The sequence below is a fragment of the Pelodiscus sinensis genome, chromosome 13 (assembly GCF_049634645.1).
Source record: "Pelodiscus sinensis isolate JC-2024 chromosome 13, ASM4963464v1, whole genome shotgun sequence".
Taxonomy (NCBI): domain Eukaryota; kingdom Metazoa; phylum Chordata; order Testudines; family Trionychidae; genus Pelodiscus; species Pelodiscus sinensis.
This window is the reverse complement of record NC_134723.1, coordinates 21,284,032-21,300,139: the sequence shown is the minus strand read 5'-3', so window position 1 is coordinate 21,300,139 and position 16,108 is coordinate 21,284,032. Positions and strand designations below refer to the sequence as shown.

Sequence of the window (16,108 nt, the reverse complement as noted above, 5' to 3'; positions counted from 1 at the left end):
TTGCTTGCTCACACTGCCCCAGAGCAGGTATGTTGATATTCCCTTTTAGCCTGAAATGTGCCCCACTGTACGAGAAAAACCATGTTACTCTCCTGTATGTGACAATGACTTCCTCCCTCTGCACTCTTGTCTCTCCAGGGGCCGGTCTCCCGAGTGGTACAGCAAGGTCTTTGGACAACTTTGTGCCATGGAGCTGGCAAGGATACGAGATTCCTTCCCAGTGCTTAACCCATGTGGCTCTGAGACAAAGATTTGAGGTGACTGGAAGATGCTCTCTCCTGTTTGATCATGAACCTCCCAGACATTGTGGGGTGAAGCATGGAGAGGCAACCTGGCCATCAGCAGGCTGTTGGCATCTGGTTGTGTGGAGCCTGTGCTTTACCAGGCACATGAGCATGACCTTCCTTTGAATCAACCACCAATCCCGAAGGAGACGGCCGTTGTCTCCATCTCCATGGGATCCCTTTCTCCTTACCACCAGAGACCTTCAAAGCTGTGTCCAGCAGCACATCCTGGGCACAAGGGGCCAAAACGAAGCCTTTATTTCCTGCTTCCAGAATCCCCGCTGCAGGCTGAAAGGCAGCAACAGCCTCCTTCCTAAAGCTCTGAGGAGCAGCTGTGCAGAAATGAACCAGTGTGCTGCTTGCTGGGGAGAGCTGCCCCACCATCACCCGCCTGCCATGGAGAGAGTGGGGCTTGGGAAAGGGGTTGGGGAGTACATACAGCAGGCTGAGCCAGGAAGCAACTGGACCAGAGTCAGATGCCTTAATTGCCCCCTTTGCCGACTGACCCTGGGCTCACCCTTTCAGCCCAGAGACTGGCCTCGGCCACGAGAGTGGTGGTGTGTGAAGGGACCAGAGATGATGCTGATGTGTAGGAGAAGGGAGAGAGGGCGGAGCTCGTGCAGTGTCTGCATGGCTGTGTGGTGTCAGGCAGAGCGTCTGCTGGGGATGTGACTGTGTGAGGGGCACCAAGCAGCATGACACACAGGCAGAGACACACAGGCTGAGGAGTTGGTTCAGGTCAGATGGGTGTTAGGTTGATTTGGTTTCTAATTAAGCACTGCCATGTGTTGAATGGCAAAACAGAAGCTATTTTACTCTGGGTGCTGATTTCACTGGGAAGGACTCCAGGTCTGTGCCTTCTATTTGATCAGATACAAGGAACCTCTATCACCCCTGTTTTCAGCACGGGGTCGTGTGGACCGATGAAAGAGGATGCAACTATTGTGCTATCTAAGGGCCCAGTCCTAATTCTCATTGAATTAATTGAGAGCCTAGTCTTTCACGCTAATAAATTGGGTCTTAGATCGATGGGTTCAAATTCCAAAGCATTCACCCTGTCCAAGCTGTGCAAGGGGAAGGGTTGCCTTTGCAAGGCTGGGAGTGAGACCAAAAATGAGCAGTGCAGCTCACGTCCTCCCTTGGGCTGGTTTTAGCAAGCCTCAGGGTTAGACTTCCATTGCCTTGAGGTGGGAAGTGAAGAACACCCCCTCCATTACACAGACACACCCTTACACAACGAACTTTAGCTTGGCTGTGGGGAAGATTTAAAAGCATTGGCCCATGACATGTGACCATGGGGGCAGGGGGAGGTTGATCTGATAACTGTATTCTGCCCCCCACTGAGAGAGTAATGTGCGTTTGCCCCAAACTGTACAACAGAAGTGCCATTTTAATCAGGCGGGGGGAGGGGGGGAAGGATTGGGTTAGTGCACCCTAGTTTGCCCTCATTGTTATGGACACTAGCTCTCCCACCAAAGAAGCAGTGCTCGCTCCACTGCAAATGGGAGTGAAAGGCAAGTAACAGTGTTAGAACGTAACTCTTCATCCAAGGATCCCACTGCTCTGATCATGTCCCTCCTTCCCTCTAAACTCTTAACAGTCTGTCCATGACAGGAAGTGATATGCACTTGACGGGGTTTCTTTTTTAATCAGGGACCCAAATGACTAGACGTTGTTCCAAATGGAAGGCAACACAACCCACTGGCGGGTGAAATTGTCAGTTTCACCAGTAACAATCTGCTTTCTTCTCTAATGCACACCAGCTATATTCTGTTTGTTCGTTGTTGTATAACTAACGTTTGGGACTGATTCTCGCCTCTTTTTAATGTTTCTTTTCCAATCTATAAATACTGTACAGTTGGAATATTAATATATAACTCAGGCGGTAAGAGCTTGGTGCTGGGTGACGAACACCAGAGTGACGCGTGTTTTGTATTTAAGGGACTTTTTTGTATCAGATGCAGCCGCTACAGATTGTCTGACTTCAAAGGGGGCTGTGGTTCCCCCTCCGTGTAGTAATAAAGTACTAATGTCATCTACTGGCTAATGATGAAACCTTGCTATACGCTGACTGCTGCTGTCAGTGCTTCCTCCTTACAGGGCCCTGCCCTGACATAGGCTCCAGAAAATAGAGCTGGGGTGGGAAGCCTCCTGACCACAGCCCTCCCCGTCATGCCAGCATGGGGCTGAGTGAGCATGTTTTGTAAAAAGGGGACTGCAAAGCCAAAAGGGTCAGGGCTCTGATGATTACTTCTGCAATGGCGGGGCAGAGAGGTTGCATGGGTCTCACATGAGTTAGCTTCACACCCATCGGAGAACTCTTTGTTTGGGAACAATGCAATCTGATTTCCCCCTTTGAATTTCCCTCTGGTCCAAGCATATAAATGGCAGGGCCTCCTTTCTATTCCTCTGGGCTGCTGGCTTGGGCTGGCCTGTCCTTCCTTCAGACTCCTTGCCTGGCTCAGCTGTGATTAACCCCAACTGAGACAGTAAGGACCCTGTGGTGGACTGATGGAGGGGGCCGTGTGTTTGCTAACCAACAAATTCCTTTCCATACTGCCACTCAGCTTCCAGGAGCCAGGCCAGTGTTATCTGAACTGCTGGCTTCGCAGGCACCCCCAGGAGAGGGCAGGATGGCAAGCAGTGCATTAAATGGCCATATCCAGGCCTCAAGGGCTGGCTCTCCCTGTCCATTTAAGGACTCCATGTGCTTATTAGCAAGTCTCTTCCTCCTAAAGCCCCATTGTTCTTGGCAGCTAATGCAGCATCCCATGGAGCTCAGTGTGGTACCCCCTGGGGTTTCACCCAACCTGAAGCCCTGCAATATTGCCCACATCCACCATCTGACCCATCTCTCGCTGAATGCTCACCACAAGATGTATGAGCAGAGCCCTCCAGAACAATCACATTATTAATAAGCAGCATCTCTGATGCACGCCTATCCGCCCCCCCCCCTCCTCGGCCCCATGGTACAGGCACTTGGTATCTACCTGGTCACCTTTCCAGGGCTCTTACCATGCAGACGCCTTGGCTACAGCCAGTTGCTCACCCCTCCCATAGGAGTTATGGCATCAAACAGGAAAAGGAGACTGATGGTTTGTGGGAGCACAGACACTAAAGGCACAGCCTTTCTCTCTCCACTTGCCATTCTGTGCAGGTCACAGCCTCCAAAGCATAGGGGTAACACACCGGGGGGAGGGGGCGCGGGCGCACTCGCAGCTGCTATATTCAATTCCTGTCTGCTCCCTCTCCCCTTTCCACCACGGAGTGAGCTGGATATAAGGATGTTAAGAGGCAGGTAACTGGCTAATCGTATAGTCAATAAAAATACTATTGACAACACGATTGTCTGTAAGGGAAGGCACTCGGTCCTGGCTCGCGCTGGGTCTGGGACCTACCCCACTGCGCCTCTGCAGTATAAATGTAGTAGGAGCCAGGCTGCCTGCTTGCCAAGTGTATTTAAACTGCAGAGACACAGTGGGTGGGGGAGGGGGTAGATCCTGGATCCAGTGTGAGCCTGGATTGAGCTGGGCTGCCTGCCCTGCTGGAGCACCCCTGCCTGCAGGAGGTCCCAGCTCCCCGCTGGGATCCCCCATAGACAGGGGCTGTGTCCAGAGCAGCCTCCGCCTCTGGCAAGCTTGAGTCCACCGCAGGCAGATGCTGCTTTGTGGCAGCCTCCTCTGCCCCCCTCCCCCCCGTGCTGCTGCTTTTTAAGTCGGCTCCTCCTACCACTGGCTCCTTATTCCCACTGCTCGCTGCCTCTGATACAGAGGCAGCAAAGGGGGTCGTGGAGGGGAGGAAATCCGAGCAATTGCCTTGACTACCTGATAAGCCTAGGCTTGTCGGGTAGTTGACAACGCATCCCTAGCTGGAATCGTTCCAAAAAGCAAACAGGGAATGGCAGAAATTCCAGCCTGGGATGGGGCTAAAGCAAACTCCACTGGCTGTAGGCTGCTCTGGGGCTCAGGGTGGTAAGCCCTAGCAGGTTAATCTTGCCTAGGGTTAGGGGTGGGGCTAGCCAGTCCACACAGAGTATGGCAGGGAGACACTCGAATGCCAAACTCAGACCCAGCCACTCCCTGGAGGAAAAGGTCAATTTTTGCCTCCTTCCCAGGAGTAAATGAAAGAGGAACATGAACCATTACCAGCTACTATTTCTCTGCTGGCAGCCATTCCCTAGGAATGGGTTTGGGCACAGGCTGCATTAGTTAGGCCTCAGTTGTGGTGTGAGCCCAGATAGCGCTGGAGACCAGGCTGCAGCCTGGAGCCCTTGCTGGACAGGGTGGTTGGGAGCAATCCCTGACTGGGGACTCCTGTGCCGAACACAGGGCCTGGCGCTCAGGGTGGTCTAGGAAGATTTGGGGATAGCGCCACCTCCCTTCTGTAGCATGTCGCCGACCCCAGTATCTGCTGCCTGGTCCCACAGCCAAGGCTTCCCGAATAGGTAGGGCAGAGCCATTGCCCCACAAGCTGAGGTCGCCTGCAGCTTTCACCAAGGTCGCTCTGGCATCTGCTATTGCTGCCTTTGCCCCCAAACCAGAGCACGGCAGGGCTCTCATCCCACCTTCCTTCCCCTGCACTCACACTTGCCTCCAGCAGTGCAGACACCACTCTAGGGCTCTGAACCTGCAAGCCAAGCTGGGTACATAGGCAATGCACTTGGTGCTCTGCATTGGGGGCAGCTGTTCCAAAGGCAGCTGCTCCTGCCCCGTGTCTCCAGGGCGAAGGGCCAAGGAGCTACCGGCTCCACGTAACATAGGTGGGGGGTTAGGACTTACTACACCATCCATTCCACAGCGGCTGGGGAATCCTTGTGCTGACCCAGCATCAGCCAACCCACAGCCCCCCACTGCTGACCCATGGCAGTGAGAATGCCTGGGGCTGGCAGCATTCCAGTGCTTTCAACCATGGGGCAGATGAGCAGAGTTCAGGCCCTGTCTGCGACCATTTCTTCTGTCGGCTCCTAACACACCGTCTGTCACTGCTGCCACAGCTGGGAGGGGTGTTCCCGCCATGCACAAAAGCTGGCTGGCAGCTCCGCTCTGGCTGCTGCTGCCCCACAAATGCTACACCAGTGGGGTGGGCAATGAACCCGGATAGGTCAGAGACATGGTCCTTCAGAGCTGCATGCATGAAGCAGTGAGGCTTTTCGGCTAAGCGGCCAGGGACTGTCAGGTGCTGCTGGTTTGCATGGACACCAGGGTAAAGTACATTCTGGACATTTCTGGGTCCTGGAGTGACTGCTGCTGCTTCTTCTGCAGACACAGCTTGAGCTTCTCCTGGAAGGGGGTGGTGGTGACGGTGTACAGAATGGGGTTCAAGGCACTGTTGATGGGCAGGATGAAAATGACCACCCAAGACGTCACAGTACCTGTTCCAACACAGACAGTCTGTTAGTAACCATGGGGGCTGGCTGCCCACTAAGGGTGTGAAAGGTTAACGTTAGTCGTTAAGCCTCACCCTTAATGGGTGATGCTCACTGGGTCTGGTTCACCAGTGGAGGCTGGAGCAGCTGCCTGCCTGCCATGGCTCCAGCCCCATGAGGCCTGCTGCAGACAGGACACGTTGCAGCCTGAGTCCCTGGCAGCCTGAGACCCCGGCAGCTGCTCCGGGTGATGCAAGCAGCAGACTGCTCCAGCCTGGCCATGGTGGGAGGTGGCTGCTCCAGCCCAGCTGGGCTGCCCCCCCTTAACTGGTTAACCAGTGAAACATCATGTTGAACTGGTTAACCAACTAAATGGGATCTTACATCCTTATTGCCCACATCCTAGGGAGACTGGGGCTATGTTCTGCTCTCATACCCAGCTGTAAAGCAGACGAACCCCAATCAAGTCTGAGCTATTCCAGCTCTTACGTGTGTGAGAGCCAGGAGGCTGGCTCCTTGCAGGCATGGCTGGTGGCTGACATTCCAGTCTGCAGGCGGGGATCAGTTTTGGGATGTGAGCAAACAGACCAGGATGAGAGGCCCCAAACGCTTGGCCACCGAGGCTGAGAGCAAAGCTGGGATTCGCACACAGACACATACATGAACCTCCTAGCACACCTCTAGGGCTGAACATGTCTTACCCAGGCACAATGGGGCAGAGCTGAGAAGCTTGGGCCTGCCTGGAGCAGGAAGGTCAGTTCTTGTCTCTGGGCTGAACTCACGGTGGCAGAGAGAACAGCACATGGTGCGTACTTTGATCACAAAGCGAGTGCTGATGTCACTTCCATCTAACTGGTATTCAGCAGATGGGCAAACCAGGGGGGCAAAAGGGAGTGCGCCTGGCAGAGGAAGTCATTACAGAGCAGGCCAATGAGAGAAACTGCTCCCGCTCCTCTCCATGCACACAAGAGAAGCAGGCTCAGCAATGGAGGCTGCCTCTAACCCCCACCAGACCTGGGCCTAGACACCAAACTGCTGCTTCCTTTCCCCAGCCTGTTGTGAGCTGCAGACTGGAAGCCAACTTATAGGAGCTGAGCTGACAGGTTAGGATGAGAGAGGAACCTGCCCAGACTCCAGAGCATCTGTGACACCCTTGCAAAAAAGCAAACGTTCTGGACTGCGTTAACAGGAGCGTTGTGAGCAAGACACGAGGAGTCGCTATACGGCTCTACTCTGCGCTGATCAGGCCTCAGGCTCCAGGTTTGGGAGCCACATTCCAGGAAAGATGTGGACAAATTGGAAAAGATCCAGAGAAAAGCAACAAAAATGATGAAAAGTCTAAAGACATGAGCTGTGAGGGGAGGCTGATGGGCTGGGTTTCTATAGAAAAGAGAAGACAGAGGGGCCAAAATAACAACTTTCAAGTACCTAAAAGGGTGTTACAGGGAGGGAGATAAATTATTTTCTTGAACCTCTGAGGAGAGGACAAGAATCAATGGGCTCCAATTGCAGCAAGGGAGGTTTAGATTGGACATTATGAAAAAGTCCTGTCAGGGTGGTTAAGCACTGGAATAAATTGCCTAAGGAGGTTATGGAATCTCCATCATTGGAGATTTTTAAGAGCAGGTTAGACAGACATCTGTCAAGGATGATCTAGACCAGGCCAGGCAACATACGGCCAGCGGGCTCGATCCGGGATGCCAAGCTACCAGATCTGGCCCACAGCCATCTCCCAGGGACCCTTACCACAGAGCAGCTCACTACACTTTGAACAGCTGTCTGCTCTCTGCTCTGGATGCTGGACAGAGGGGGAGTCTTCGGGTGCTGCTCTCACCCCCAGCAAAATCTCTCAGCTCCTATTGGTCAGTTTTCGGCCAATAGGAACTGAGAAATATTGCTGGAGGTGGGGTGGGGCATGCACAGCCTCTTTCCTCCCCACCCTGGCCAGAGCAGAGACATATGGAGCAACCTGGGACTGCAGCAGATAGGGAGCCTGCCTCAGGTTCCTGCAGGGATGCTGGCTGGGAGATGCTGAAGCAAGCTGGAGCTGGCCTCTGGCACCCCACTCTCTTTCTCTCCCCAACCCCAGGCCACCACACCCTCCTGCCCCAAGTCACAAACAAAATCCTTTATACCCCTCTCCCCTCTTCTCCCAGGTCACAACTCCCTCCTGGACCCTGAATCCTCCCGCCCCCTTCCCTAGGCCAGAACTCTCTTCGGCACCTATACCCTCTCCCAGATCCTGCACTCCAAGCTCCCCCCCAGATCACAACCCCCTCCTTCACCCCAAACTCCTCCTCAGATCCTACACCCTCTCCTCCTCCCCAGTTCCCTAACCTGAGCTCCCATCTGTACCCAACCTCTGTCCCAGACCCTGCACTCCTTCCATAGTAGTATGGCCTTTGACCACTTACCAAAATCTTAGAGTGGCCACCCCCAAAAAATGATTGCCCGCCCCTGATCTAGATGGTGCTTCTGGCACGAGTGAAGGGGACTAGACTTGATGACCTCTCAAGGTTCCTTCCAGTTCTATGGCAGGAGGCTGTCAGCCAACAGGAGAGAGAAGCCGCTGCCTGTGTTCAGCAGGGAGCCAAGGGACAGATAGGAACTGAGTTTGGCTCTTCTCTTTCAGCTTTTGCCCATCAGCGATGGAGTATTTTGAGCTTGGAGATCAGGTGCTGCGGGCCAGCTCTGGGGGGCTACATGGGGACACATGCAGGGAGTCCCTGCATGGCAGTGCTCTGCGTGTCAAGGCATCTGTGTACAAACAGCTGCTGCTGGTGTGGGGCCCAGCGTGGCTTGGTCAGTCACCTGGTATTTCCACCTGCAGCAAGGAGAGGAGCTTCAGGAGGAAGATGGGGATCCAGCAGAGGGCGTCAGTGAAGACGATGAAGAAGAACCGCTTGGCGATGGCCACTTCCCTGGAGAAGACGCTGCGCTCGGCGGTCTTGGTGGCTGTGGTGTGGATGGAGTAGAACATGCTGGTGTAGGCGAACACGATGGTGATGAAGGCAATGAGGTTCAGGCCTAGCGAGGAGGAACCACCAGCCATGAGTGCGTCAGCGAGCCAACCCAGGGCGCCTGTGCCACACGCTGGCTGAAATGGGGTGTAAGGGTGGAACAGCCGCTAGCAGCAATACAGCAGCCTCGCAGGGACGACGACCCCTTGCTTCCCAAGGAGCAGGGGAAAACACATGGACACAGACAGTCGGCTTCTGCCCTGCCACGGTAACAGGATGGCATTTGGGCAGCAGGGAAGTGAGCTTCCTGCTGCCTGGCTAGGAATTGCACTGCCCCACCTGCGTGGCGGCTGTGTCTGCACCTTGCTAATTTTCTGGTCCCTGCATGCCTGGGGCCCATGGATGAGAGCCAGAGTCTGGTCTCCTGAGTCTGAGGCTGGCCCCCCTCTCCCAGGAGCGCTTTGGCTGGAGTGGCCTCATGCCTGGGGAGCGGCGAGGGGTTGTTAAGCCAGTAACAAGTGGGCGCGCAGTGAGTTATAAGAGCCTCCTGAGTCTGCAGTAAAGCTCCTGGCTCTGCACAGCCATATGCAGCATAGCCCTGCTACCGGCCTGAGGCAGGGACGTGTGCGGCCCCCTCTCCTACGTGACCCTGCCCCTGGAGAGCAGGGGTGCACCTCAGCCCCGCGGGAAACGCTGCACTCGCCTGGCTGGCTTTGTGGGGCTCTGAAGGGGCCAGGAGAGCAGGCCAAGCAAATCCCCAACGTTTTGCAAACAAAATGCTCCTTGTTAACAGAGCTCTGGGGTGTGCACCAGGGGCCAAGGTGCTACCAGCCCTAAACATCAGCAGTCCTTAAGGGGCTAGTTAGCAGGTTGCTCTCCCCCTTCACCTCTAGCACCAGCGTCCTACCTGCCCTCCCTTCCCCCAACACCGAGAGCTGCGGCTTCCCTCGGCTGTGCCAGGTCAGCCCTGTTTCACCCACCAGCAGCCCGGACTGAGTCACATGAGAACAAGCAACAGTCTGTCAGCAGAATCATGTGACCACTCACTGTCAGCTGTCCTGTGGCCTCTGGCACAGCTGGGTCTGAGCATGCCCTGCTGTGAGCCACACAGCAGCCCTCTGAGGCGGGCCCCACTGAGGATGGGGAACTGAGGCACAGAGAGACTAAGCAATTTGCCCAAGCTTGCGATGCAGCAAGGAATTGCTGTGGTGTGTCCCAAGCTGGCACCCAGCCCACTGGCCCACCCAGCCTCTCATTGTACTTTCCTTTACACTGAGTTCCCTGTTTGACTCTGGTGCAGAGCACCCATCAGCAAAGGCAAGCCCCAGTCCCCTGTTTACAGCTGCATGGTGCCTACCACCCCACCGGCTCAGTGGCAGCTGAGCAGTCCCGCTCCCATGCCCTGAGGATTCCTTACCCAGAAATATCCCGGTGGAGTAGCCCCTGGCACCTGGGCTCACGGTCTCGTCAGACTGGAGGGGGAAGCACACCCCGTTCCTCCCGTAGTAGTCCCCGAAGGACTCCTTGCACCAGAAGGGGATGAAGGTGAGAGAAAAGCCCAACAGCCAGATGACGACCAGCACACAGAGGGTCTGCTTTTTGCCCACTCCGTAATGGCTGAATGGGAAGACGATGCAGAAGAACTTCTCCAGGGTCATGTAGGTCAGCAGCAGGACGGACACCTCTGAGGACAGCATGGCCAGGCTGCCCACCAGCTGGCACTGGATGCTCGCCATCCACACATGGGCGTGCTTGTTGTACTCGCCGGAGAACTTGAGATCAAAGGCTCCAATGAAGAAGAGGTAGATTCCCATCAGACAGTCTGCACCTGGGACAGAGACAACGTCCGAGCATCACCCCAAGAAAGGAACCCATTCCCACCGCCCCCCTGGGCACAATGAGCCCTTACAGAGCAGTTGGGACCAGGATACATTTTTCCCTTGGACACCCGCGTGCGCCTGCCTTTGAAGTCACTGGGAGCTGTGTGCATGCAGCGAGGGGCCCTTACTCTGAACACAAGGCTCCAACGCTGTTAGGATGGTCACCCGCGCACAGCATTGCACTGCAGCGCTCTGGGAGACGGATGGTAAATGAGGTAGGCACAGGCTCGGGAGCTCTGGGACATGTCTTGTTGCAGTGGAGCCTATTCCAGCTGTGCAGTGGGCCAGGATGGTCCAAATCTGGAAAGGACACTAGCCAATCCTGCACTTGCAGCCTTGTGGGGAGAAGGGCTGTCTCTCTCACTCACACACATGCACTTGCCGGACATTGTCTGAAGCAGCCCCTCCCCCAACTCACAGCAGAGCGATTTGATGGCCATGGTGTGCTGGCTGTTCTCGGAGACGACCAAGGACCTCATGCCAATGACAAAGAGATTCCCAAAGCAGGTGACGCACGCGATGACCCAGACAAAGACCCTGAGGATGATGTTAGCCAGGAGGTTCTCAATGGAGGAGATGCCGTCTGTGTTGGGCTTGCAGCTCCGCACATGCGGAGAGTAGCTGCAATACTGGAACTTTTTAAAGTAGCTGCCAGGCAAAGGGATATCACCCGTGTTAGATGCTCAGGACAGGAGCTCCGTCCCTAGAGGTTACTTGAGAAGAAGTTTGCCCACCTGGCACAGAGCCTCATGGACCTCTCTCATCTCATCCCCTTTGCTCACTTCTTCTCCCGAACTCTCCTCCCCCAAACATTCTTCGTGCCCTTCTCCTTCCACCGCCTGAACCACTCTTCTCATCCTGGAGCAGATTCAAGTTCAGTATCATACATGTCTACCCTTGTCATCTCCGCGTGAGGTGCAGCAGCATGGGTGAGGGGGATAGGGCAGGAACCGGTAACATGTCCACAGGGGTTGAGATGAGGAAGTTTGCACTGCACCAAAGGGTTTGCAAGGCTCTATGAAGAATACACGCCCTTCTGCATATACGTGTGTGAGCACTGAATCCCTTCGGGACCAAGGATGGGGTTGAAAATCTCAGGCATTCCATTCCAGGGGAGTGTTGGCTCGTCAGCACCCTTGTTTGGGAAGCCCATGTTGGTACAAGCTCACACCTGCTTTTCATCCCAAAGTGCAAGGTCAAAGTGTAAGCAATCATCCTGACCCCAGTGCAGCAATGTGCTTACGCACATGCATAAAGTGCTACAGATGTGCGTGTGCTTTGTGGAATCAGGTACTATGCAATGGTGCGTTTTAATCAATAACTCATCAGCACTTTAATGTGTACAGAGTTTCCCTTCAACTCAGGACCTTTGTCAACATACAACATTTCAAAATCCATCCATCATTCAAGCCTTTCAAATTCCACTCACCGGGATTCACATTTTATCCAAGGGTTATTTCATATAAATCCCCTCTTTAAAAACCGCACAAAAGCAATCCTACAGCAGCTTAGCACTTTAAAAGGATGGCAAACTTCAAAGCAAGGCTCATTTCCGTTCTGATCACTCACAAAAGGGGTGAGAAAATAGTGTCCTTGGCTACTGTTCCCTAACGTTACTGGTGCAAAACTTACTCAGGTTTTTAATCGGAACAGACCAACGGCAGAAAGTGACATGGACATTTATCTTGCATTGTGTATGCTTCAACATTTATACCCGAAGAAAAGACAAAGTGCCTTACAGCAGGCTGGTTAGTGAAATATCTCTGCATCTTCCAAGATGCCTGTCCTTGGAAAATAGGCCAGTTTGTGTATCAATACATCTGAATTGTTCTTAATTCAGTATGCCCAAGCAGGTTGCCAAAAGGACCACTAATTGGGTTATTTAGCAATTGTTTTCAGAGAACTAAACAATAGCTTTATAATACCTGGCCTGAAAATGTACCTTTTTCAGTTTCACTGTCAAGGGGATTCTAACTATATAACCCTCCCAGCACCACATCACTATACAAACACACACACGCAGATTATGGAGAAACCCCCTTTAAAATACTGTGGCACTTGCTTGTTCCCCCATCTCTCTTGGTACAGTTCAGATTGGAGGGTTCTTAAAATTAAGGCTTCTTGTCTGACCTGCAGGAGGCCTTTCCATCAGCTAGGGACTCCCGGCAAACAGTGGTCCTGGCTCCCCCAGCTCCAGGGTGCTGAATGAGGAGTGGGGTAGGAATGTCTCACTGGGGAGATCCAGCTGCTTTCTGGCCACCGCAAAAGAATAAACTGACTGAGGATTGAGCCCGGTTTGTTTAATTTCTCCTGGCACTAACTTCTACAGCTGCAAAAGATGCTATGACCCAATCCCACCCTTCCTCCACTCCCAGTACTCACATGTGAGACAGATTGGTGAGTTTCTGGAACATGCGGGGCTGGACATTGGGGATCTCCAGACCTTCAATACTCCTGTAAAACTCAATGCAACAGAAGAAATGAGTTGGCTTGTCTCCCCAACTGGCCTGAGGCCACAGGCTCAAGGGGCTTGGGAGAGGCAGTGCCTGTGCTGCTGTTCACTTACAGAGAGCGCAGCTGGGGCAGGCTGTCAAACTGGTCTGCAAAGATCTGCTTCAGGGGGTTGTAGGAAATATTCCTGCAAAGGGAAAAAGCCGAGTCTTTCTTTCTAGAAACTCCCCATGATACCCAAAAGCAGAGACCTCCACAGCCATGTTCCCTCTAATTTTTTTCATGCATATGAAAAATAAATTTTGTGATGCGCACCAAGACATGTGCAGATGTGCACCACCAATAAAACATACACTGCCAGCTGTAAGTGGCTGTGGCACTCTGCTACTCAGCTGGGTGGGACCTGAATCTCTTCTGGACAGCTGCTCAAACTCATGGCTTAGAGGGAACCTGGCACCCAGTGCAGCCTGCAGAGACGATGCTTGTTTATGTTAAATAGAAATATGCTGAAATGTGAGGAGAGAACACTTTAGGGACCTAATTTAGATCTTGATAATAATAAGGCCTAGCAATATATGAGTGAAGTGAGACAACTGAGAGGCAAGTTGGAGACAAGCTAGGGCATAATCCCATATCATGGAAACATATTGAGACAAAACGTGAATGTGTTGGCAGAATGTTGCCTGTATTGATAGTTACTGGAATGGTATTTATGCAGATGTTGACTAAGATGATGTTTAGGGTTAAACAACCAATAAGAAAGTAAAAATATTGAAGTATGGTAGCAGAAATCTAGAGATGGTAAAAGGCAGGCTTAATGCTAATTAATTATGGGATGTTATTTTAATTGATTATAAAGAACAATGTGCTGCTTTTAGATTAGTGCTCTCATCTGCCATCCAGGTACTGTAAGAGAAAGGATTATCTACCCCTTCCTCTCATCCAGGAACCACTGGGTGCACCAGATCATTGAGGACTGCAGGTACCATGGCAGTGTGAGTGTACGGTGTCATGGCTATTGACTTGAACGGATTATTTTAATTCTGCCCCCATCAGGTCAGTTCCTGTTCTCCGCTAAACCTGTAATTGCCCTGGAGGCTCGAATCTGAACATGCTCAGTCTGGGCCAATTCCTTAGCTATGACACACAAACCAAGGCCACAGCAGGAGCAAAACCATGGCAGACCTTCCCCTGGCCTTGGACCCTCCCTTGAAACAGTCACAGGCCCACTGTTATACTCTGGCTGCCAGCCCATCAGCCTAGCACAGCCTTTGAGGGAGACCTGCCAGCATGAGGGAGTGCTCTGTGCCTTGGAAGACAGTATGGTCCAGTGCACAGAGGAACAGCACTAAGTAAGAGCTGGGTCCTGTTATTACTGTTCTTCTGCCGAAGTTGCCAGAAGAGGGTCACACAGTGCGGTGGGCCCAGGCCATTGTTCCCTTTCAGTTAGGGCAACAAATACATGTCAGCTATGGCGGGTGCTACTCATCTGGGTTGGATTTGACTTGATGGCTCAGAAGCAAAAGGCTAATAGCAATTCCCTGAGCCAGGTGGTCCCCCTAGAGCTGCACTGTGTGCATCCCGCAGGGACAGCTGGCTGCCCAAGCTGCTCTCTGTTGTAGCCCTTGAAGACCTTCAATAGTGACAAATACCATGAAGACTTGGAGCACTCCAATGCAGTACTCACAGCTGCTGGAGGTCGTGCAAGTTACTGAACAGAGACGGTGGAAGTTCCTCCAGCCTATTGCAAGAGAGGTCCCTGTGAAAACAGAAACAGGATTTCAGACAGCGGGCTTGGTGGGTGCAGCAGGGGATCACCCTATGCACACAAGAGAAAACCATTACACCTAGGGAGCAAATGCTAGTCCCGAGAGAGGCTCAGTGCAAGAGTAACTAGAACAGGGCTACTCAACATGTGGCCTGCTTGTCTGCAGCCTGCGATACAGTTTGGGCTTATGCAGGGCACAACACACAGCTTGCGGCTGGGAGCCAAAACAAAAAAGTAGCCAATATAATGGTCTTCTGTTGATATGTGTTTTAGTAGTTAAATTCCTGGACTGTCATTGCTCATTAAAAGTGCTGTTATAGGGGGTGGAAATTGGGTAAATATTTCATTTTATTAACAGCAGAACTGACTTAAAAGGGGCCTGTGTGTTGTGTAGTCTTGCCTTAATGTTTGTATACATGCCCATCAGTGTGAAATAAGCTATTTGCATATATATTTGCATGTACATGCAACCACACTTAAGTTGCGGCCCTCGGCATGTGCTGTGAGTATCATTGTGGGCCCCGGGACTTCCAAAGTTGAGTAGCTCTGAACTAGAACATTGCAGCGCAGGGCATGTTCAGGTGCTTGCTGAGCTCGGTGTAGGTGGGCGGGAGTGGGAGCAGGCAAAGCATAGCAAAAGGTTAGTGCAGGGTGCTTGGCAGAGCTGAGTGGGGACTCCAGGACTGGAACAGCAGGCAGTGTTGTGGGTTAGGCTTGTGGTGCATTAGAACATAACAGCCAGCCTGGGTCAGACCAATGATCCAGATAGCCCAGGATCCTGTCTTCTGACAGGGTATGTCTATACTGCATTCTTCTTTCGAAACGGGAATGCAAATGCAGACAAATGAAATAGCAAATGAAGCGGGGATTTGAATTTCCCGCACTTCATTTGCATAATCGTGGCCAACCGCTTTTTCGAAATACCCTATTTAAAAAAAAACCCAAAAAAACCCCACTGTGTAGACTGGGTTATTTCTGGAAAAAACCCTTCTTTCAAAATAACCCTTACTCCTTATAAAATGAGGTTTAAGGGTTATTTTGAACGAAGGGTTTTTTTCTGGAAATAATCCCGTCTACACAGTGGGGTTTTTTTTAAATAGGGTATTTTGAAAAAGCAGCCGGCCACGATTATGGAAATGAAGCGTGGGAAATTCAAATCCCCGCTTCATTAGCAATTTCGTTCGGCTGCATTTGCATTCCTCTGTCGAAAGAGGAATGCAGTGTCGACATACCCACAGAGTCCAGTGCCAGATGCTTCAGAAGGAACGAACAGAACAGGCAATCAAGTGATCCATCCTCTGTCATCCAGTCCCAACTTTTGGCAGTCAGAAGCTTAGTGACGCCCAGAGTGTGGGGCTGCATCCTGGATCATTTTGACAAAGAGCCACTAATGAACCTAT

At 52.4% G+C, this 16,108-nt stretch overlaps 2 protein-coding genes across 15 annotated transcripts in view; one reads left to right on the top strand and one right to left on the bottom strand.

The window, feature by feature from the left end:
- STARD8 (StAR related lipid transfer domain containing 8) overlaps positions 1 to 2,319 on the top strand; it is a 158,759-nt gene extending 156,440 nt beyond the window's left edge. For all 14 annotated transcript variants that reach the window (XM_075940810.1, XM_075940809.1, XM_014574660.3 and 11 more), the window contains one exon: positions 139 to 2,319. In XM_075940810.1, coding sequence (XP_075796925.1) covers positions 139 to 256 — 118 coding nt within the window. In that variant the 3' untranslated portion in view covers positions 257 to 2,319. The remainder of the gene's footprint in view (positions 1 to 138) is intronic.
- A 2,730-nt stretch (positions 2,320 to 5,049) lies between these two features.
- LOC102459568 (relaxin receptor 1-like) overlaps positions 5,050 to 16,108 on the bottom strand; it is a 54,550-nt gene continuing 43,491 nt past the window's right edge. Inside the window, exons 12-18 of the mRNA XM_025185724.2 lie at positions 14,628 to 14,699; positions 13,056 to 13,127; positions 12,872 to 12,943; positions 10,908 to 11,137; positions 10,027 to 10,437; positions 8,461 to 8,676; positions 5,050 to 5,655 (exon numbers count right to left, since the gene is read on the bottom strand). Coding sequence (XP_025041509.2) covers positions 5,456 to 5,655; positions 8,461 to 8,676; positions 10,027 to 10,437; positions 10,908 to 11,137; positions 12,872 to 12,943; positions 13,056 to 13,127; positions 14,628 to 14,699 — 1,273 coding nt within the window. The 3' untranslated portion in view covers positions 5,050 to 5,455. The remainder of the gene's footprint in view (positions 5,656 to 8,460; positions 8,677 to 10,026; positions 10,438 to 10,907; positions 11,138 to 12,871; positions 12,944 to 13,055; positions 13,128 to 14,627; positions 14,700 to 16,108) is intronic.